The sequence below is a fragment of the Dromiciops gliroides genome, chromosome X (genome assembly GCF_019393635.1).
Source record: "Dromiciops gliroides isolate mDroGli1 chromosome X, mDroGli1.pri, whole genome shotgun sequence".
In the NCBI taxonomy this organism is placed as follows: domain Eukaryota; kingdom Metazoa; phylum Chordata; class Mammalia; order Microbiotheria; family Microbiotheriidae; genus Dromiciops; species Dromiciops gliroides.
In genome coordinates this window covers 51,020,462-51,044,476 of record NC_057867.1, presented here as the reverse complement: position 1 = coordinate 51,044,476, position 24,015 = coordinate 51,020,462, and the positions used below count along the sequence as shown (strand labels likewise).

Below are 24,015 nucleotides of genomic sequence, written 5' to 3'. Positions count from 1 at the left end.
TGTAGAGCATTAGCTCTGATGGGGAGACTTCAGGTGTAGGCCTTGCAATGGACTTTGTGTCAGCCTTTCCAAGGACCAGTCCAGCTAAGATCAGAGAGAGGCTGATGGCCAAGTTTGTCACAGAGTGATCATCTTTTCAGCCATGGTGACTTCCAAAGAAATACGCCAGGTTGTGGCGAGACAGTGATCTCCATCAATAGAGTACATATTCACTGATGAAATCAGTGATCTTTGAAGTAGAGCACTTTTACATACATTGTCTCAGTTCCCACACCAACTCTATGAGTTATTAATTATTATCCCCATTTCACAGATAAGGAAACTGAGGTCCAGAGAGTTTAAGTTATTTGCCAAAGATCACACAGGAAATGAGTGGCAGAGCTGGGAACAGAACCTAGGACTCTTGGTTTTCATCAGTGCTCTTTCTACAGCAGCTAGCTTTCCACATTATAAAAGAGCACAGAGCAGTGATTGTGAGGTGTTTGCTTTAAGTTGTGTAGGACATTATTCCTGGGGTTTCATGGGAATAGCTTTATTCCCCTTCTATAAACAGGCTGAAAACATTTGTTAAGCATTAAAATACATAATGCAAAAAGAATTATGGTGAAAATGTGCTTTGGGGGCATCCTCTTTAAGCACCTCTGTGAATGTGTCTAGTTAAAAAATTGAAGTTTGAAAGGAAGAAAGGCTTTTTCTTAATTTTTACATTTTTTTCACTTAATATTTTATTTTTTCCCAATTACACGTAAAGATAGTTTTCAGCATTCATTTTTGTAAGATTTTGAGTCCCAAATTTCTCCATCCCTCCCTTTCCTCCTCCCTCCCCAAGACAGTAAGCAATCTGATATAGGTTATACAGTACAGTCGTGTTAAACATATTTCCACATTAGTCATGTTGTGAAAGAACAATCAGAACAAAAGGGAAAAACCACAAGAAAGAGTCTGCTTTGATCTGCATTCAGACTCCATAGTTTTTTCTCTGGATGTGGAGAGCATTTCCCATCATGAATCTTTTGGAATTGTCTTGGACCATTTTACTTCTTCTCAGAGACAAGAGCTAAGTCTAATCATCACACAATGTTGCTGTTACTGTGTACAATGTTCTCTTGGTTCCACTTACTTTACTCAACAATCAGTTCATGTAAATCTTTCCAGGTTTGTCTGAAATTGTTCTGCTCATCATTTCTTATAGCACAGTAGTATTCCATTACATTCATATGCCACAACTTGTTCAGCTAATCCCCAGTTGATAGGCATACCCTTAGTTTCCAGTTCTTTGCCACCACAAAAAGAGCTGCTATAAATATTTTTGTACATGTGGGTCCTTTTCCCTTTTTTATGATCTCTTTGGGATATGGACCTACTTGTGGTATTATTGGGTCAAAGGGTATTAAGTTTTATGGCCCTTTGGGCATAATTCCAAATTGCTCTCCAAAATTGTTGGATCAGTTCACAACTCCACCAACAATGCATTAGTATTTCAGTTGAGGAAAAGCTTTTTAACAAACAAAACCAAGGAGTCTTCTATTTGCTGAAAGCAAACAAGGATAATAGTGGATTTGCTTGGTTTTTGGAAAGTATTTGGGATCTTACTTTTACACAGTGGAGTAGAAGATTGAGGCCCTTGTGACCTATTGCTTGTTAAAACACAAGTCCCTGGTGTTAGTTGGAATAGCAACAGTGCTATTTTTTAAAAGTGGATTACGTACTCTGCATACTTGGGTGCTTCTCCCCTTCCTTCACTACCCAGGTGCATTCATAGCAGCTCCTTGACACAACTTTCAACCTGTACCATGTGACCCTTTAATCTCTTAGGGTATACATTATACAGAACTGTCAGAGCACTCTTCCATAAGCATCCCCAGCAAGTTGGGGATCATCCACCTTTTGCTCAAAACAGTCATGAGACTGTTTTGAGGCCCCCAGTCATGAGAAAGGTACCAATTGCATTTTGTAAACAAATATACCAGATCTTACTTGTACCGCCATTCATGGTAGAGTGAGATCCTATTACAAATGTACCTCATGGGCAGCTAGGTGGCACAGTGTATAGAGCACTGGCCCTGGAGTCAGGAGGACCTGAGCTCAAATCCAGCCTCAGACATTTGACACTTACTAGCTGTGTGACCTTGGGCAAGTCACTTAGCCCTCATTGCCCAACCAAAAAACAACAACAAAAAAATGTACCTCGCAATTGGTGTTTTGAAGACCCCAAATTAGGAAGAACAAGGTAATGGGTCAGTTGCAAAGGTTGACTGTTTGAAGTATGCACTCAGTCAAATGATGGTGGTGCTATGGTGGTGCTTAAAAAGCTGTGAAACATTATGACAGCATTTGGGGTTGTATGTTTATATAAGAGCAGGCTCATCCAAAGGTTGCTGATAGACCTTTAAAACAGGGGTTCTTAACCTATGTCCCATGGACTTAAAAGGGTCCCTGGCTAGATTTCAGGGGATTCATGAGCTTGGATGGGGGGGGGGGTATAATAATAGCCTTATTTTCACTAAACCCCGACTGAAATTTGGCATTTCCTTCAATTATTTGAAAACTTGATTCTGAGAAGGGGTTCATTGGCAGCTTTGCCAGACTGACTGCCAGAGGGGTCTTTGACACACAAAAAGATTAAGAACCAGTGGCCCTTGCCTGCCAAGGAAGAGAGGTAGTCCTATAACAAGATTCTTTGTACTCAATACCTGGGCTGCAGTAGCAGTGTTATATAACAAGGCTTTTTATGGGCTGCCAGTACTCAAATATAAATGGAGGACTTTTACACCAGATTGACTATTATCATTTAGTCTTTCAAGAAGGCTTCTTTATTGGAGCAATTAATGGGGCTGTGTACCCAATGAATCTTAATATATTCATTTAGGCCAGTAAAAGGGAATATCTGAAAAATTCTAATCTTAGCCCATCTTAGTGTTTGAAGTGACCTGAGGGCTCATCTGGTCCATCCCTGAGCTGGGTGCAGTAATCCTTTTGACAGATCCTTAGAGGCAATTTGGTATAGTGGAAACAGCTGGTCTCAGAGCCAAGGGCCATCCATCTCTGACTCCCACTGGCTGTGGGTCCCATGTCAATTCACTTCACCTCTCGATTTTCTTTGATTAGAAGGTGCAGGGAAAATGCTGGCCTGCACTGGTAGAAGGAGACTGCCCATTTGGGAGTTCCCAATACCGGTGAAATGACAGGTCTGCTCCCTGTCCCCTAATGCAGCATCATCAACAGGAAGCTATCCCACTTCTGCTTGAAGGGAGGGAGAGAGAGACAAAGAGACAGAGGAAAGAAACAAGCATACAGGCATTTAAGTGCCTAACATGTGTCAAGCACTTCCCAAATATCTCATGTAATCCTCACAACCTTGGAGGGTAGGTGCTGTTATCTCTCTATTTTACAGTGAGGAAACTGAGGCAAGCTTAGGTGATTGATCCAGGGTGATACATCTCTTAAGTGTCCGAGGCTGGATTTGAACTCATGTCTTCTTGACTCCAGGCCCTGCTCTTTATCCACTGCAGTACCACCTAGCTGTCTCTGAATGCCCCCATTCACAAGAAACTCAGTGCCCACAAAAGCAGCCAATTGTATTTTTGGACTGTTGTAATTGTTAGGAATTTCTTATGTTGAAGTAAAACTTCCCATCTGTTGTTTGCAAGCTGCTCTCTGGGACCAAGCAGACTGAGTTAGAACTTTTGTCCAGGTGAAAATCTTCCATGTCCCTGAAACATCTACCCTGGCCCTCTTGAGTCTATTCTTCTCCTGACTAAACATCCCCATTTCCTTCAGCTGAACCACTTCAGGTGGCACATTCCCTGACACCCTCCACATCCTGTTTGCCTTCCCCAGAGTATTAGGGGTTTTCTTTCTTGGGGGAATTGCTTTAGCAGTGAGGAGGCTGGGGGAGGTGGGGTTGTAGAGGATGAGGATGCAGAGAAGAAGGGTTTTGTGTAGCAATGAAGTCATGAGCTAAGGGGTGAATGAGGTATGATGTAACCGCAATTCTCTGGACTCAGTCTTTCTTCTGCCTCTTTTCTCTTTGGCCAGATTTCTAAACGGCTCCAGTCCTGGAAGTCACTGGATCCCATCTAAAGATCTTTCTTCAGGAAGCTGCTTCTTGCCTTTACCCTGGTTCAACCCTGTTAAAATCAAGCTCCCAGGAGAGGGGATACTTCTCCCTGCGCACCTTGAATACTTTCAGGGAGTTGCTGACGTCCTTTTGTGTTTGTCATGTTTCCTTCTGGGGTGTTGGACTGTCAGTGTGACATGGTTTCCTGGCAAAATGTTATTTCTGTTTCCTTTAATAATTTCCTTTAAGCTGTCTCTTGCTTGTTTTATTTTCCCTTTGGCGTATGCAAAATGATGAGGAAGCATCTAAACTGACTGGTAAATATTGTACTTGAGAAGGAAAGAATCTGCTTCCAGCCGTTATTTAAAACCCCTCAATAGCATTCATCCCTTGACTGTTAGACTCTCTAAGATCCAATCCTGGGAAAGAGATTACTAGATCTCTCAGATGACCCAAGACTGCTCTCAGGAGTGGTCACATTCTTAAATACACACATTTTGGTGGTTTCGTAGTTCTGCATATTGTATTTTGCCATAATTTATATATCTTTACTTTCATGAAAATATCTTAAGTTGCATTCTGTACATGTATACACACACACACACACGCACACACGCACACACGACATACACGTACTACCTTCTGAATCACATGACCTGGGGAAGTGTTTGTCCCTGGTGTGGTTACAATTTGTCATGTGTTTTTTTTTTAACTCTTTCCTTTCACACTGCATATTTCCGTCTTCACAGTCATGTAAGTATTATTTTCACATATGGAAAACAGTATCACAGCCATTGCCTTGTGGCATTGGTTTGTTCATTCATAATGGTCTTAGACTCTTTTTTTTTCCCTCTGGGTATGTGCTGTATTCCCTTACCCATTAAAGGCTGCAGTAAGTGCTATTTAACCAAAATGTTCCTACCTTTCTACAGCATGAAGGGATGAATTGCCTCCGTTGAAATAGCTGCAAAGAAATTCACCAAGAGTCTTAAGCCCATGTAATAACACACACACAAACACACACAATGGATAAGTGGTTTATGAAAATTACTTCATCAAATCCTACTTAAACCATTGCCTGTTACTTGAGTATAAATTAATCAGCCTAACTGCTAATGAATTTTTTATTGTTGAATCACCAGCTTTTTGAGGCAGAACTGTGTTCCTCTCTCAAACCCACTCTTGAATGAGGAGGAGGGACCCTCATCCTTCCTGATGTCTTAGACCTTTGCCATTCAGAGGAATCGCTGGAGGTGAGAACAGTGCCTTAGGTCCAACAGTTGTACTTTTGTACCCTAGCTCTTTCATTCTAGCAGAGACAATCGTTTGAAGAAACAAGATGCAGGTTTTCTTTCTGCACGTAGGTTATTTGGTGAAAACCCGTTACAGCTGTATGTATATATATGTTCACTCTACTTTGTAGATGGATAGTCGTTATTTTAACAGTTAACATAGTTATTCTGTAAGAATAGTACCCCTTATTAACAGTTATGACCAAGTACATCAGAAAGATTGAATAAATTCGACTCAAATTTCCTGGGTCTGTAATTGTTGTGATTTAAAACTTACTATTGAATGTTTGCCCTCCCTTTTTCCATGCCTCTTCCCCACCCTTTCCTGCACAAAATACAGTGTAAAACAGCAGCATCCTAGTTCTCTTTAGTGTGTGTCTTGCTTTGATAGCATCCTAGCATATAGAGTTGGAAAGGGACTTTATAGATCTTCCACCCTCATTTTAGAGAGGAGGGAAACAAGACCAAGAGACCCAGGGACTCACCTAAAGTCACACGAGAGCCAGAATCTGACATTTTGGTCTCTTGATTCAAATTCTGTGCTCTTCAACTACACAAGAAAACTTTGGATAGAACTACACATCCAAGATACTTAGAAAATCCCTTTGGAAACTTGGTTTTGCTTGAAACTGGATTCTTGATCATATATATCTTGGACCAGGTGGTCTCTGAAACCCCCAGGGGTCCCTGGGCTCTGCGCTTTTCTGCTGTCCCTAATGCTTTTACCGCTCTTCCCAGTTCAATGCTAGACTTTTTCTCTTAACTGTCAAGTACAATTATTTAGTCATTTTTCCTACATAACCCTTCTCCAGGGGAGGGAGGGATCCACAGCGGGGAAAAAAGATAAATTTGCCTTAAAAGCTTGATTCTTTGTTTTTTAATCTTTTATTATGTACCCCGAAGTATATCTTTAGTGTGACACTGTGGGGATCAGATACTCCCTACGGTTCTCTTCAAAAGTGCTAAAGAAATTTGAGTGAGTGCTACCCAGGTCTGTTACTTTATTAACAGAGTAATGCCATTCTACATTATGTAAAGGTTTATTTGGAATAGAAGGCATGTTGATCTACAGGGAGGTCACTCATTTAGAAGTCCCTTCAAACTTGCAACATGTCCTAAAGCAAACTCACTTTTTTCCCCTCTAAACTGACTCCTTAACTCGCCCATCCCAGTTGATGAAGCCACCGTTATACAAGTGTTGCAGGTCAGAAACTTCCCCACTTTCCTCATTACCCATAATTTGTCAGCCAGTCTCCTTTGAGGTTGTTGGACTAGGATCTTTGTGGGTGGAAGCATAGAGACCTGAACCTGGAAATCTGAGCTGTGACTGATGCCTATGTATCAATTAATATAAATAACACACACACACACAAACACACACATTAATACCTGTGATGTTTAAAATCTAAATGTGTGGTTGCCTTAAATTAGAAGTTTTAGCACCAGTCTTTGGGAATTAAGCATTTATTAAAGCATACCAAGTATTAGTAAAAAGAGAACACCTCAGAAAGTTAAGAAAAGGCCTATCTAAGCCTAGAGTTCCAGCCTGGTCTGGTTCTTCCTCAAGTCCTCTGCCACGAGCCTGCTTCAACCACGAACTGCCCCTGCAAACTGAGTGTGGAAGCTTTTTATAGGTCCAGAGGAGAGGCGGTCTTTACACACTGTTTCAAGCTGATTGGTTAGGATCATCCAAATCCATTGGTTCACTGGACTTGAGGGTGGTCTTGATGCACTTTGTTTTGGCACAGGAATCACTTCCCAAGGCCTAGTACGCAAAGGTACTTCCTTTAAAAAAAGACAAGTGGGAGACTATATATAGTATTGTGTAGGGTGTCTCAACAGTCCTTTTGTACTTTTTAAGCTTTCAAAAGTTCATAGCTTAAATCTTATATCTTTTTGTCGGATTTGCTTAACTTTGTTTGAAAAATGGTTATAAAGGAAAGCCTACTTACTGGTGGTGATATGAGTGGTGGAGGAATACATGCAGCAGTGACTATGGTATATGCATACATAAAATAAGAGGCATTGAGAAAATTAAAGGTAGATCAATGAGTACAGAATTTTAGCAAAGGCTTTTAATCAGGTGGATTTTGTTGTTGCTAATTGTTTTCTTACTGTTGAGCCATCTTTGCATTCCTGATATGAATCCATCTCGCTTATATTACATTTTTTCCTGTAATATTTTTCCTGGGCAGCTAGGTGGTAGAGTGGAGCACCTACGTGCTCTTCACCTCAAGTCAGGAAGACCTGAGTTTAAACCCAGTCTCAGACACTTAGTAGCTGTGTGACCCTGAGCAGGTCACCTAACCCTGTTTTTTGCATCTGTTAAAAATGAGTTAGGGGGCAGCTAGGTGGCGCAGTGGATAGAGTACCGGCCCTGGATTCAGGAGTACCTGAGTTCAAATCCGGCCTCAGACACTTAACACTTACTAGCTGTGTGACCCTGGGCAAGTCACTTAACCCCAATTGCCTCACAAAAAAAAAAAAAAAAAAGACTTGGATTGTGGGTTGATCAACTGTGATAGACTTGATTCTTCTCAGCAATACAATGCTCCGAGATAGTTCCAAAGGACTCATGATGGAAAATGTTCTCCAAATCCAGAAAAAAAGAACTGTGTAATCTAGATGCAGATCTAACCATACTATTTCTATTTCTATTTCTTTGTTTTTCTTTTTTGAGGTTTTTCCTTTTTGCTCTGATTCTTCTTTCACAGCATGACTAATACAGAAATATGTTTAATAGGATTGTACATTTATAACCTATAATCAGATTGCTTGCTGTCTTGGGAAGGGAGGGAGGGAGAAAAATTTAGAACTAGAAATCTTACAAAAACAAATGTCGAAAACTATCTCTACATGTAACTGGGAAATAAAATATTTTTATGGAAAAAAATGAGTTGGAGGGGGCAGCTAGGTGGCGCAGTCACTTAACCCTCATTGCCCTGCCCATAAAAAAAAAATGAGTTGGAGAAGGAAATGGCAAACCACTCCAGTATCTTTGCCAAGAGTTAGACATAATTGAAACAACTGAACGACAGTATTTTTCGTAGGATTTTATTTCACATATTTACATCACAATGTGTTAGTTATATTGATCTATAGCTTTCTCTTGCCATCATTTGGGCATCAGCACTATATTTGTCACCTAAAACGAGTTTGGCAGAGTGCTTTACTTTTTCAATTACTAAGACTATTTTGACTTAATTATTGATCTTTAAATATTTTCTAGAATTCACTTGTTAATCCCTCTGGCCCAGGGTTTCTTCTTCCCCTCCCCTCTACCCCTCTTTGGTGATTAATTTATGTCTTACTAATTTCCCCATACTCATTAATAATAACATACATTTCTATAGAGCTTTAAGATTTGCAAAGTGCTTTACAAATATTAAAGAACTTTCTCTTCATAATAGTCCTATGAAGGTAGGTGCTGTCCCCATTTTACAGATGAGGAAACTGAGGCACAGAAAGGTTAGGTTGATTTTTTGAGTCACACTGGTAAGGATTTTGAGGCAGAATTGGAACTCAGGTGGGGGGGGGCAGGGCAATGAGGATTAAGTGACTTGCCCAGGGTCACACAGCTAGTAAGTGTCAAGTGTCTGAGGCCGGATTTGAACTCAGGTCCTCCTGAATCCAGGGCCAGTGCTCTATCCACTGCGCCACCTGGCTGCTCCCCAGAACTCAGGTATTCGTGATTCCAAGTCCTGCACTCTTATCCAGTGTGCCACCTATGAATGAAATTTAAGTTCCAGTTTCTATCCCTATTTTTTTGTAGCACTTTGTGATAATTGTTTTTATTTCCTCTGTTAGTTGTAAATTCATCTTGTTCCTTTTTTCTGTGAGTTAGCTTTTTTTAAAAAAATCCAATAAGCTAAAATCTTACCGATTTTGTGCATCTTCTCAAAAACAGCTCTTAGTATTGTTCATTTCTATAGTTGTTGTTTTCCATTTTATCAGTTTCTCTAGTTGTCAGATTTGGGGGGGCTTTAGGGTTTTTTTTGTTTTTTAGTTGCATGCTCAGTTTAATAACCTTCTTCCCTTCTTTTAATTTAACTGTGAAACAACTTTATAATTCTTATGATATAACTTTAATTCTGAGGACTACTTTACCTTCATTCCCCAAATTTTGAAATATTGTATTATCATTCTCTTTTCCATAGTTCCTGATTGTTTCTATGATTTGTTCTTTATCTCACTCATTATTCTGGAATTTTTTACTTATTCTCCTTTTCAGTCTGTACCTTTTGCTTGTATTCCCTGTATTCGTTACTGTATTGTGTTATATGGACTACAAAACACGTTCATTATTTCTGCTTCTTTGTCCTTGTCTTTTTTTTTTTACACAGTTTCTCTGTGTCCTAGTACATGGTTTGTTTTTGTAAAGGTAGAATGTGATGCTGAAAAATTTTCCAACAGTGTTCAGTTTTTAAGATTTCTGTCAGACTTACTCAGCTCTTAGAGTAACAATTACATATCTTACATTTATTGTTACTCTCTGTGCCTTTTGAAGTTTGGTTAGCTTTTCCTTTGTCAATTTAGATGCTATGCCATTTGAGGCATATAAGTTCAATAATGATACTGTTTTATTGTCTGTGCTACTTTTTTGTATGACGTAATGTCCATGTTTTTCTCTTGATAGGGTAAATTTTTACTTCTGCTTTGATAACAAAATTGCAACTTGTACTTTTTGAGAATCGACTCAAAGACAAACTTTTTCCCAGTCATGTTTTCTTTATGTGTTTCTTGTGTGATGCAATTTTTAGTAGCCTATTTCTGCAACTCAGTTCACCTCTGTGGGAGCCAGATAGTCCCTATGGTTTAAGAGGAGAACCTGAGTCAGTGACAAATCTAGAAGCAGGACTGTACTGAAAATTCTTGGAATAGTTTGGATAGAAAGGATGGGAGAGAAGGTGAGATTTGGTTGGAAGGTCTGCCCCTTCCCTTGGCTTCTTTTGCTCTTAAGACAGTTCTCTTAGTCATTTGGCGCTGGGAGAGAGATGCAGCCATCGAACTGGAGCTTTGGGGATCAGATTTTTGGGGTTGCTGGTCGTGTAGGCCATAGGCCATACTTCTACCTGCAGTGACCAGAGACATTGTACAAGAGACCTAGGCATGGAACAGAGATGCAAGCTGCCTACCAACATTACAGGGCTTGTCACTGCTAAGAAAACTCTGGAGTACCAGGTATCCCTAACACAGAGGACTGGTGAGTAAGTAAAGACAGAGAAATAGACCTTTCCTCTTATGTTTCCTTTTTTTAAACTCAGAGATGTGTGTGTGTTGGGGGTGTTAGGGTCCAGGACCTACATACATACTTTTCCCATTTTCCCCTTCCCAGAGATAGAAAAGTGAAAAGGACACATAGTACCTTTGTCCTTGAGGGTGGTCCACAGGCGAATGAATGACCTCCGTGTTGATGGCCATCACAGCATTTTGCCATTGGAATGGGGTTGTGGTTGGTGCAGTGTGAACCCTAGAGATAATCTATTCCCAGTCACTGCTCTTGTTCTAAAGATGAAGAAACCAAAGTCTCCTATGGGGGTCCGCCGTTTCCTCTACCTCCTCCATGGTTTTAGGAATTTTCCAAAAATAGTAGGTCTGGGTGTGGTAGCATGCCCATAAATTACATGGCCTCCAAGACCCTTCTCAGATAATCAGGGTTCCCCTTTATCAATTTGTTGTTCACAAAACAATTTGTTCCCAACAACCCTGTGAGTGACGTGGGTGTGCGAGTGTTGTTATCCCCATAAAAGGCAGCATGGTGTGGAGGACAATGAAGACCTGGGTTCAAGTCTTGGTTTGGCTATATGCTAGCTGTGTGACCATGGGCATTGTGCTCCTCATTTCTGCTCCCCAAGCAACTCTAAGGTAAGAAATTACAGATGAGTGCTGACCTATATCAGTGGAGGTCCTTTCCACACTAAGTTCTTCCCCCAAACTCCTAGAAATGTCACGTCCACCCTCTCTCACACGCATCTAATGTTCGCTTCTGGTTGGGGTTTTTTAAACTCTAGCATACAGTGGCCATGAGAAGAGCAAATGTGAGGTTCAACTTTAAGATAATGGTTAGATGTGTAGTATTTAATCCATTTATTTCCATTCTTTTGCTGTTTAGGTTTTAGCCCCTTAGATCCTGTTGGACCTTAATGATCCCTTGTCATTCTTCCCTCCGCCAACATTTTTTTCAGCATTGGCCTTGTCTCTTTTCCTAGAGTTGTTCCTTGCTTAATATCCTTTCGAAAACTGCTTATTTACTTTTGTTGTGTTTTTCCTTTGGAGAGCTTGCAACTTGAATGTTCTGCTTGTTTCTAGATTCTTTTGGAGGAATTACTCACATTTCGGGTGTTGTTGTTGATAGGCTCAGCTTCTTGTTCTCCCCATATTGAACACTCCTCCTTCTGGGAAGCACCCCTCTTGTGCAGGTATACCTGCCCAGGGCCTCTGTCCTTCCAGGGGCTTTCTCCCATAGAACTCATTTTCTTATCTAATGGGCTTCCTAAAGAAGTAAAAATAGGGCCCCTATCACTTAGGAGACTTTCAAGCACAGGCTGTTTGGAGAGGGAGGATAGAACTCCATTTCTATCCAAGTAAGGACCTGTGTAAAGGAAATGAGTCAAGGGCATCTGAAGAAGAGTAACATGATTGGGTCTTAATTGGATTTTTAAACACTTTTTTATATAAAAAGAAAGCAATAGGCAAGTTATTTATACTTAATTTTATTTTCCAGATGATATTTGGGAAAATAGATGTTAAAAGTCATTAATGACAAAATTGTGTCACAGGGACTAGGATGGATCTCCTCTCTAACCCCTTAACCTGTCACAGTGACAAATGGTTACATGTCTTTTGTTGCCTTGCTAAAACTACAGTATTACTGAAGTTACCATTCTAATAAGCAATTTGGGTGTTTCCAAAGTGTTAGTACCCAACAAAGCAGTGGAACAATAGTCTGCCAATCTTCCCCCACTCATCCGTCTTCCTGGGGAGGTTCTACTAAACATTACAAAGTCAACTGTCCATTTCTCCTTATCAATAGACAAGGAACACAAATTAATGTGAAAATTCAATGGCTATGGCAGTGTTAGCTAGTGCTTTTCTTACTATTTCTACGGGATACATTTCCAAATTGCATAAACAGTCCAAAAGGTTAAAATGCTTTCATGCAGGTTTCATTAACTTGACTAACTCTATTGATAACACTTCCAAGCAAAATCTGGTTAATAAAAGCAGCTAAAAAAACCCAATTTTAGTAGCTAAGCTTTCAATGCTATTTGCCATGCTGTAATTAATCAGAAATAACCTAAACTACTTTATGAGCGTACATTTTCCAAATGTCATGCATGCTTTAGAAGAAAGCGCAGGAACACATGCTGCACACAAAAGCCAAAAGCTATTAGCTTACTTCAAATCAGAATTCACTTCAAACAGAAGCCTTTTCTATAACTATGAAATGCTGCATTAGTTGCTTTTAAAACACAAAGGCAAAAGAGAGAGAGAAAGAGAGATAAGATTATACTTTGCACAAGGCAAAAGCTCTCATGTCATTAATACAAGACCCTCTTCAGCTCCCATTAGTGATTATGGTGAAGGCAGCTACAACTGTGCTTTGGATTACAGGTCTATTTGTGGATATAGTTCTATCAGGTATACTATGATTAAAGCCTATGTCATCCTTCCCGAGAATCTTAGCAATGGGCTCAGGACGTGTGTTATTTGTTCACAGCATTAGCTGTGTGTGGCAAACTACAATTTTTTAAAGGTAAGTTCTTTTTTAGCAACATGCATAAGTGTCTAACTACTAAGGTTAACTTTCAATCTATTTAATAATAGTCTTCAGACTTAACAAAAGCAAGGTTTAAATGGGATTGCTGCAGAGTTTGAAATCCTAAGACCAAAGGCAGTCGCCATGCACTTTTTTAGAAGCCATACTCAGGTAAAATGAGAGAAAAGCTAAAGTTTGTCATTTTTTGAAGTCTTGCTCCTACTCAAAGAAGAGATATAGAGCGCATTTTGAGAGTAGGACTCGAGCTCCATTCTCCAAGACAGATGACCCTGTCTGGTTTACAGCTTTTTGGCACAGTCGGGGCAATAGATCTGCTCATTGTGGCAGACAAAACGCTTGTTAGCCAGATTCACAGAACACTTTTTACAGTGGAAGCAGTAGTCATGCCAGGATTGCCCTTCATAGCTGACCACACTGGAGCCTTTACCGAAGCCTGTTGGGAAAAAGAAAAACAACCAAGAAAGGTGTGAATTACAATCACCAGAAAGCCCAGCTCCTCAAAATTGAATCTGTCAGATTCAATTTCCAGAGCTTAGAACAGGCCTTCTAAGTCTTACTCACCTCCCTTCTCCCCCCTTCATTTGACAGATGAGAAAAACTGAAGCTTAGGAAGAAGTGACTTTTTAGCATGGGCCAGGCAGGGCTTCTTCTGTCCCCATGCACCATGATGGGTCCTTGTTTATCCTCCACCATCTTCAGGAGGAACAACAAGCTATAGCTTTTCCATGAAGAAAACTAGATTCGCTAAGGAGTCCAAAGAGACATTGGACAGGCCAAGCTGTGTGATTCAGCTCAGGGGCAGAGAATTGGAGTGAGTGTCAATGCTGAAAGAAAGCTCTGTGTTTCTGACAGTACTTTCCCTACCCATGTCAACAGTGAGGGTTTTAAGGGATATTTCTAAGCAATCAAGCTAAAAGCTTTCGGCTCTGAAGCCAATCAGGACAGCTCAAGTCTTTTTACTTCCTAACTCATACCTTCTTCTCTTTTCCCAAAGCTTTCAGGCTTACTGCTTGAAAACAAATAGAGCAATGAAGTTGTGAGCCAATAGGATGGCATTGTTTTTTTAAATAGCACTAGTGGGACTTAAAAGATTACCTAGGCCATTCTGCACTGAATTCAGGTAAGACCCCTTTACAAACCACAGCTGCTTTAGTCCCACTACCTTCCCCTCGAATAACAAGCTTTGAGGGCAGGAAATTTCTCCTGAGGGCTAACCTCAGTAGCAAAAGGAAGCATTTTGCTAGTGACTTTCCTTATATTTCAAAAATGTCCATTGTTGTTACCAGTGTACCACCCTACTTCATCAAACTGGCCACCAGGAGGCAAACTTTGACTGTTCTTTTAATATGAGAAAAACCACCACCCCCAAAGGAAAAGCAGCTGTTGCTCTAGTATCTACTGCTATTGGCTCTGAGAATGCCAGTTCTCCATGGGTGGTGGTCAAGTACACCCCTGTACCACAACCCAAGGTGTTTTTTCCCTAAAAATTACCAAGATACTTTGAATTAAGCCAGGTTACAGTGGGAAGGAAGCACTTCACACAAAATCGCTCTTAAGGTAGGTAGCTTTCCTTATCTCCTATAAAATATATAGAACAGGCACTTATAGTGATCACCGTAACTGAGGTATTTTAAATCCTAGGTTCTCTTCCCCTAACTTCTTGGCAGACTGTTGGAGTACTTGTTCTCTCCCTATGCATGTTTCAAGGCTCAGCTCAAGGGCCAACTCCTTAAAGCCTTTTCTCATCTTCCATCTAAGGGCTGATGAAAAAGGATTTTACATAGTGCAAATATCTACAGAAATTAAAGGGAAGCATGGTGAGTCCTGATTACCAAAGAGGAAAACGATCTAACCTGAAATTTTCAAATACATTTTTCCTCTAGAAATGACCTCTCCCCTCTGAACTCAAAACAACATTTCTCTTATTAACTTTATACCTGGCATTATTGTTAGAGTTGCTTGTATGTACAAGGCTTAGCTTGGTTAAGATGAGCTCCAAAGTGACCCAGTGGATAAAATACCTGGCATGGAGTCAAGAAGACTCATCTTCCCGAATTCAAATGTGACCTCACATACTTACTAGTGCCTGGTGACCCTGGGCAAGTCACTTAACCCTGTCAGCCTCATTTTCTTCATGAGCTGGAGAAGGAAATGGCAAACTACTCCAGTATCTCTACCAAGAAAACCCCAAAACGGGGTCCCAAAGAGTTGGACGCAAATGAAAAACAACTGCACGACAACAAAGTCACTTCCAGCCCCAGATCCTCCACTACCTTGTCAGCTCCTTAAGGGTAAGTTCTGCATCGCTTTGTACAGCACTTCATTGTATATAATGAAGGGCTGTAAGGAAATGATATATTTATATCAAGTATTCCCAAACCAAGCTTTGGGGGACTATCCAAACAGCACAGCTTTCCTCACGTGGGGTTCATAGAATGGTGGAGCTGGAAAGTCATCTAAACCCAGCCTTTGATATTACAGCAGGGTTCCACAGTGAAGGAGTGGCCGAGTTCTAGTGCTGCTAAAACCGAACCATCAACTTACCTGTGATGGGGTTCTTACATCCAGCACATTTCTTGGCAACGAAGGACTTGTAGCAGTCCACACAGTAATAGTGGTCCTCCACAGCAGTGAAGCGCTGTCCAGCCAGCTTCTTGCTGCAGGTGGCACACACAAAGCACTCACCGTGCCAAGGCTGATCCTGGTAAGTGATTCCTCCAGAAGTGATGGCCTAGACCAGGAAGTCAACGTCAAAGACTGCTCGTCGTCCTGAGTCACTAAACTAACAGGTGAGGACCACAACCCCCTTAAGCTTTGGTACAGAACCAAACTGGGTGAGTCCTGAAAGAAATCAAAGCCCACAAAGAGCATTCTCCTTGTTCTCACCCTAGCTGGTGTGGTAAGAGCTGCTTATATAGCATGTGCAGTCTGAGCCCACAGGTTGATAAATCAGTCTCACCTCTTAAAATGACTTAATGTGACTTCTCCAACTTTCTTATCACTCCCTTTGTGTATTCTACATTCTGTCCCCAGGCCAAACATGGAACTTCATTCAGTAGGTAAGAAAGCTCCCCGAAAACATACCTTGTTGCACTTCACACAGTGCTTGGCAAACTTGGTCTCATGACAGGTAACACAGTAGAAGTCTTCACCCTTTGGGAAGAAGCTGCCAGTTCCAATGACCTGTTTGCAGTTACTGCAAGTGAAGCAGTCTTTATGCCAGACATTCTTCTTGTATTCCACATTTTGGTCTCCTGGGGAAGAAAGCAGTTGAAAGGCCACTGTTCTGTCATCCAATACAACATTTTTTGGTTCTGAAAGAGTCCTTCCCCTCCTTCCACTACGAGGAGAGGAGACAGGCTCCAAGTTACTTTTCAGAAACAGTGGAAGAGAAAATAAACTTAGTACCTTTCTTTTTTTTTTTAAGTGAGGCAAATGGGGTTAAGTGACTTGCCCAGAGTCACACGGCTAGTAAGTGTCAAGTGTCTGAGGCCGGATTTGAACTCAGGTCCTCCTGACTCCAGGGCCGGTGCTCAATCCACTGCACCACCTAGCCGCCCCTACTTAGTACCTTTTCCTGGATCCAAATCCACATAATCAATTCACATCTGAGCCACAAGATGCTCCCTAATAGTGGAAGGCTCTAATTTACTCATTCTTAACTAGAATTCATATGAGGTACAGTGCCATGAATAGAGTGGTAGGCTGACATTGGCATGAGGGTGATGGAAGGTGTACAAAGAAGCTATGTCTCCAAGCTCTCCTAATGAGGTGCGTGACCTCTCTTTCCTGACAGCCTTGCTGAATGCATATATTCCCTCCTGCCCTCCAGGTTCAGAATATCATCTTTTATTGAAGGGAAGTACCTGCAACAATTTGCTTGAAGCATCCTTTGCACCTGGGTGAGTCCTCACGAGTGGTGCACTTGTTACACAGGATCTTATTTTCTTTGGACACAAAGGTCTCATTGGCCAAAGGATGATAGCACTTGGCACAGCGGAAGCAGGAATCGTGCCAATAGCGGTTTTTGTAATGCACTTCCTAATAAAAAAAAAACACAGCAAACCAAGATGAATAGTGAATTGTCCCTGGGAGATTTGCATTTCTAATCCGTGACTCTTTTTCCTATCTTTATTTTAGCAGCACAAAAATAAACATCTTTAATTACCATTATGACCCAAGGTGTTCATTTTTAACCCTTTCCCCTGAAATGGCCACAAAGGGAGAATGGAAGTTAAACAATGTAAGTGGGAACTATTTAGCATCATTATAAAGCAAAAATCCATTTCCATTTCAGATTGTTTTTCCCATCATGAGGTTATTATTACCTTGGAGTCAGCCACAATGGAAGGCATGTTACCTTTCCTACCTTCTAATGGGTTTTCGCTATTTGGGTTTTTTGAAGGTTGTGAATTCATCTGAGTTTGTTGTGTTGTTTTTTTTTGGTTTTTTTTTTTTTTGCGGGGCAATGGGGGTTAAGTGACTTGCCCAGGGTCACACAGCTAGTAAGTGTCAACTGTCTGAGGCCAAATTTGAACTCAGGTACTCCTGAATCCAGGGCCGGTGCTTAATCCACTGCACCACCTAGCCACCCCCCATCTGAGTTTGAAGAGATTTGCAATGAGGCGCTTCAACACCAAGTAAGTTTCTTTCTACTGGTGCAGGTGATTTATTCTGCACGACTCCCATCTAAAAGCAGCTTTCAGAGGGTTAACTGGCCTTAGAAGGGGATAGCTCACTTGTACATGGAGCTCTAACTTGCAAATGTACTCTCATATACCTAGAGGAAGAGTGTGGCCCTAAGGAGACCCTGAGTGAGTATAGTCCCGACTCTTTTCAGGCACAAGTTGTGCAATCTTAGGGCACAGATGGTAGAATAAGAGAAGTGGAAGGGACCTGAAGGGTGATGGAGTGTGCTAAGTGGGTTCAACTGGACATCAAGGGACAAGGTTTTGAATCCTAGTTCTGCCACTTGCTGCCTACATGACTTTGGGCAAATTACTTACCTCTATGGGCCTCAGTTTCCACAGCTACTGAATGAGATAATGCTAAGGTCCTCTAAATGCTGCCAGGGCAATCCTTTCTGCACTGCACTATGCAGAAGAGCATAATTTCAGTGATCTGTGACAGTGGGAGATTTCAATCCCTCTACCTTGAAGTGTTGTGTGGCCAATCTGGTGATGCTCCCTTCAGCGGGAATAAGGCAAAGGAGAAGTTTCTCCCATCCCAGTGTTTTATTTTTACCTTAGAGTCAGCCCCAATGGGTTTCCGGCATTCCACGCAAGTATTGGCACAGAACTTGTCAAAGCATTTCACACAGCAGTGACGGCCCTCCTTCTGGACATACTTCTTCCCTTGCAGGGGGTCTCGGCAATAATGGCAGTCAAACTTCTCAGACATGGTGCCCACTGTGTAGCCTCCAGGACCTGAGGGGGCAAGTGAGGGGAAACAATGAAGCTGAAACCCCAAGAGACTCAGCAGGAAGGATGTCAGAGGGAATGACTGCACAGATTCTTGCTGGGTGCCTGCAAGGCCTGTCACATACCTAGGCAGAAAGCATCCCAGGGGTTGGGAACCCTGGAGTCCCTCACCTCTCAAGTATAGGCGCGTTTCCAATACTCCTCCAAGATAGTGGCCTACCCTCATTCAAGACAATAAAATACAATACAATAAAAAAGTAATATGTCATTTCCTGTCCTTCACAGTGTAAGAAGGGGCTGGCTTCCTCAGCTAATGCTGAGGAAGTAGGCTTTAAGCTATGACTAAAAAGAGGGGAGAGATACTGGTGTTCCCCCTACACAGAGCTAGCTAATCCAAGGCTAGCAGGTGGGGCCCAAGTACAAGGAGACAGAAGAAAGCTGTACACCATCAATGAAAATAGGAAGATGGATTGCTTTAGCTAGAGCTGGAAAGGGAGGCAAAAGAGGCCAGCTGCCTTTAAGGTCTTCCAATCAAGTCCTCTCTGTCTCACTTTAACCACATCTACCTAACTAATATTACTTGACCTAAACAGAAGCTGAGGGGACTTCAAGAGACTGTCTCTCTGGACAGAATGATATTTAAAAGGATAGCAGTAAGATCATCACTTAAAGTCCTTTAGGGATGATTGTTGGGTCTATACCTTTTCCAAAAGCAATTCCTCAAAAATAGGCTGCTCCCCAAGAAGGAAACTACCTTTCCCTGCCCAAGGGCAGAGGTGGGTATCCCTCTAGGGCCCGTCCTTGGCCCTCTTCTGTTCTCCCTCCTCTTTCCTTTGGCAAATTCTGTTTACTCTCGTGAACTCAATTCCACCTCTATGTTTCCCTCAAACCTGTTCTTCTATCACTTGCCCCATATTCCTAACCTTGGAGACTAGGTACCTTCACATTTTCCTTCCAACAACAATGAAGAGAGAAGTGGAACAGCCAAATCTAGCTGTATTATTTAGATGTGCATACTTTTTCTTCCAAATACTGACTTCGGGGGCTTGGGAAATAGAACAATAATAAATAAAGGATATTGCCAATTAGCAACCCTCTTCGTTTCCTTGCCTATGAAATGATGGTTATGAAGTGATGAATGGAAAAAACATTTTATAAACGTAATGTGCCATGTAAAAACGCATGTAAAAAGAGCATTTACATTCTGTATTTTATCTCAGATTTGTCAAAACATGACTCCCTTATCCTCCCCCCTCACCCCCACACACTATTTCCCAGCCAATTCAATAAGCATTTCACTGAGAGCCTAGCACTGTGCTGGGGATAAAGTGAGCCCCGCCCTTCCAGAGCAATCATCCAAAAGGTCCCAAACCAGAGACAGACCGGCCTCCTGGGCCCTGCCTTCCTCCAAAGGGAATCTGCAGACACGAAGCATATGCCAGGTAATCCAGGAACGAAGCAGCTCATTTCCTTGGGCTCCATCTACTTCCTTATGACAAGAGGCATGCAATTCAGATGGAAAGAAATGAAAAATAGCTAAGGCCCAGTACTCACCACTGATTTCCAGCTACATTACCCAGCCCAGTGCCTCCTGGTTTTTTATACAAACACATGCCAAAGTTGTTTGGCAATGTTGCCATTGACAACCAAACAGCTGAGGGAGCTCAGGAAACCACACCCTGTCTCAGAGGTAACTTGGCAAGAGCTACTTGCACTCTCCCTTAGAACCAAGGCCAGAAAGTGAAATCACTGAAAATGCCAGTTTTTCCGGATGAATACATAGCAAATTTGTAAGCACGATCAACGTTTAAACAGTCAATAAAGGTCAGCGGAGTATCACGCATACATTTTTATCCTTAGACAAATACCAATTGTGGATTTCTAGTTCGGAAGGACCTTCGAGGTCACCTAGTCTAACTCCTTTTACAGGACGACACAGGCTCAGAGGAGGGCAGTGATTCAAGGTCTCATAGCTAGAAGCTGGGATTCAATCCTACTCTTCCAACTCCTTATCCAGATCTTTCCAGACTGTACCCAATAGACATAGCCAGGCACCCTGCTCTCTTTGGGAAAGTTGTAAGTGGGGTGGCCTTCCTTACGGTAAAAAAAGTATAATAGTTAAGTATCTGAAGGGTGGGAAAGGGATTCAACTTGCTCCACTTAGCCCTAGAGGGCTTGATTAGAGCTATCCCAGAGTGCAATGGGGCTGTCTCAAGAAGTTGTGGCTTCCTCATCACTGAAGGTGATAAGGAGATAATGCTGGTAAAGTGCCTGGCAGAGGAGGTGCCATAGAAATAAATGCTTGTCCCCTTGCCCATTCAGGCAGAGACTGGATGCCCACTCATTCAAAGGCAAACAGTCAGGATTCTTGGTCAGTTATGAGTTTGATTAGATGGCCAATGAGGTCCCTTTCAATTCTGTGGTTCCACCATACAAGCTATAAAGGAGACACACAGTAGCAACGACAGTGTGTGATTTCACATATCCTGTGATTCTGTGACCAAGTGGACAAATGATCCTACAGTTCACAACATAAAGCCAATTAAGCCAACTACAGAGCAATGAGAAGGGACAGGAAGAAATGTGCTATGACATTAACAGAACATGGAGGAGCAAAAAAAAAAAAAGAAAAAGAAATCCCACTTGTTGATTGCCTGATTTACAGAACCATGGAATTTGAGAGGTGAAAGGGCCCTCTGTAGTCATTTGGCTCAACCCATATACACATGTACTCTGTGCTGCAATATGCCCCCAAATGGGTCAGTCATTTGGCTTCTGCTGTCAGACCCATTCCGCTTATATACCTCATTGTTTGGAATTCTGTCTTGACATCAAACCTAAATCTATCTCCCTTTATCTTCCACTCATGGCTCCTAGTTCTACCCTCTGGGGCTAAGCAAAACAAGTCAAAAATCCCTTCCACATACTTAAAGACAAGATGGAGTCTGAACTTTTACATTTCATGCTTCTATGCACAAAGAAAGAGGGAAAGGGGGAGAGAAAGTACAGAGGAATCCAAGGACAGAAAATGCTAGCTGACTTTTTTAATGACTTGTTTTGTGACAATTGCCAAATGAAGCAAGTATCTGGGGACGCTTGTCTAAGAGGCCAGTTGCTTCACACACAGACTCATTGATCAAGCCCCGAAAGACATGCCAACTTTTTCCTCCGAGAAGTACAAGAAGTTTTGACAGCACGCTCCTGGAGATTGCTACAACTTTTAGCTTTTAGCTTTTCCCGACAAAGACCATGGAAATTTTGCCTTTTCTGTAACTCGCAATGAGGGAGGGCAAGGCTAATTTCAGGCCAGAGAGCCAGCAGAGACCTCAGTGATGTATTGTGGAAGGGACTTGGATAGGGCAGGGCTGGGGACCTGCACCATCCCCAAGAAAGCTCTTTGATGCCCACAGGCACATAACAGCATAGTAAGTTAAGTGCCTTGGTACTCTGAAGATGCCAATGTGGGAATCCACAGGAGGCATCTCAAAAAGGTTTTCCAGGGGGCAGCTAGGTGGCGCAGTGTATCCAGTATTCAGAGGACCTGAGTTCAAATTTGGCCTCAGACACTTCACACTTACTAGCTGTGTGACCCTGGGCAAGTCACTTAACCCTCATTGCCCCCCCCCAAAAGGTTTTCCATTAAAGCCTTTGGTATGAAAGAACAAGATAAGCTCTTTAATTCCAGGGTCACCTAGGCCAGTCCCCTAGTTGAAAGAAATCAAGAAGTTAGACTTTGACCAAAGTCCTAAAGCTAGCAAGTGGTAGGGCCAATATTAGGATCCAAAATCATGGGCTGACTCCAAATCAAGGGCTCTTCACATGTGCACTAAGACTGTGCATTGACCAAAGGTTTGCAAGCTCCTTCTTTCAAGGACAAGAGGAAAAACAAATATCCAAGAATGATAAATTATTGCAGGAAAAGCAAATTTGTGAGATGAGAGACTTCTGCTGTCAGTGTTGGTGACCACAGCTTGTCACACTTGACTCACCTTGGAAAATTTCCCTGTTCTTCCTTTTTAAGCCATTAATAAAAGGTGCAAGTGATCCGTTTTAATTTCTTTCTCTTTTGATGCCTTTATAAAGAACAATTTGACTTCCAGCAGTTTTTAGACTAAAGTACTATGACTTGCTCGAGACAATCTAATGGCTTCCTACTGACCCATTTGACCTTTCAAGCCTGTCACAATCCTGCTCCAGTCTTATCTTTTAACCTTTCTTTCCAGAATGATTTCTCCCCTTCACACACTTTATGGTCCATCCAGTCAAAATGGACTACTTGCTATTCGCTATATACCACATTCTCTTTTTTTTTGTTTTTGTTTTTGTTTTTGCAGGGCAGTGGGGGTTAAGTGACTTGCCCAAGGTCACACAGCTAGTAAGTGTCAGGTGTCTGAGGCCGGACTTGAACTCAGGAACTCCTGAATCCAGGGCTGGTGCGCCACCTAGCTGCCCCCACATTCTCTCTTATTTACAGGTCTTTGCATAAGCTGCCCTCCATTTTGTTAAATGCTCTCCATGCCCACCTTTGTTTCTTGGAATTCCTACATCTATTTGAGGCTGAGATCCAGTGGCAATTCCCGATATCCCCAACTGTTAGCAGCAGGCTGCTCTAAATAAGTTACTCTCTACTTTGCATATATTGGATAATGACTTAGCTCTGTACATGTTTCCCACCAGGAGAATGTATGCTTCCTGAGAACAGGGGACCCTTTTGATTCTCATAAATTCTTGTTGAGTTAATTGGGCATGCAACAGCATCCATTACAAAAGAAAGGAATGTTGGAAAAATGACACTGGTTCACACTCAGTCACCAGCCAGTTACTAACCTAGACATAAGACCTTGTCTCACAACTGCTTCCTTACATTTGAAGGAAAAATAGGCCGACTCTACCCCACATAGGAGAAGCCTTAGTCAAGTGGTACCTCCCCAATCCAATAGCTAGTGAACTCTCCCACCTCCACCTCCTCCCATCACACCTGCCATATTCCCAGCCTCTCTCACTTCATGCAGCTCTGCCCTTCACCCCTTAGTCTCCACTCCCTTTATCCATTGGGTCCTCTGGTCCCAACTCAGTAACCAAGACCTTTTTTTGCCCAACTTCTTCCTTTCCCTCTTTCTTTCTTGCACTCACGGAAAGCTGACTTCTCTAGAAGACACAGACTCCAGTGCTGGGTGCTCCTCTCATATCCCCCTTTGACGCTGATCCCATCCTTCCACATCCTTGCTGCAGCTATCTACCAGCCTCCAGGGCATTTCTTTTCTCAGGCAGTTTAGTTCCTGCCTCAGTCTGTCTCCATTCCTGTCCTCACACTTAGCAATTTCAGCATACATGCTGATATACTCTCTAAATGCATGCTGATGACCTCCTTGTGCAGGAACCTTCTCAACTCACTTGACCCCCATCTTCATTTCACTTCAGTTGCACACATACTTATCCAATCATTCTGGCAAGGAATTTGCA

At 42.0% G+C, this 24,015-nt stretch overlaps 2 protein-coding genes across 7 annotated transcripts in view; one reads left to right on the top strand and one right to left on the bottom strand.

Moving 5' to 3' along the window:
- The window catches only part of MAP7D3 (MAP7 domain containing 3), an 86,139-nt gene extending 80,544 nt beyond the window's left edge, over positions 1 to 5,595 (top strand). For all 3 annotated transcript variants that reach the window (XM_043974474.1, XM_043974473.1, XM_043974472.1), the window contains exon 19: positions 4,039 to 5,595. In XM_043974474.1, the coding sequence (XP_043830409.1) occupies positions 4,039 to 4,046 (8 nt within the window). In that variant the 3' untranslated portion in view covers positions 4,047 to 5,595. The remainder of the gene's footprint in view (positions 1 to 4,038) is intronic.
- A 6,454-nt stretch (positions 5,596 to 12,049) lies between these two features.
- The window catches only part of FHL1 (four and a half LIM domains 1), a 107,999-nt gene continuing 96,033 nt past the window's right edge, over positions 12,050 to 24,015 (bottom strand). For all 4 annotated transcript variants that reach the window (XM_043974485.1, XM_043974486.1, XM_043974487.1 and 1 more), the window contains 5 exons: positions 18,377 to 18,558; positions 16,999 to 17,173; positions 16,217 to 16,386; positions 15,677 to 15,863; positions 12,050 to 13,565 (listed from right to left, as the gene is read on the bottom strand). In XM_043974485.1, the coding sequence (XP_043830420.1) occupies positions 13,411 to 13,565; positions 15,677 to 15,863; positions 16,217 to 16,386; positions 16,999 to 17,173; positions 18,377 to 18,532 (843 nt within the window). In that variant the 5' untranslated portion in view covers positions 18,533 to 18,558 and the 3' untranslated portion in view covers positions 12,050 to 13,410. The remainder of the gene's footprint in view (positions 13,566 to 15,676; positions 15,864 to 16,216; positions 16,387 to 16,998; positions 17,174 to 18,376; positions 18,559 to 24,015) is intronic.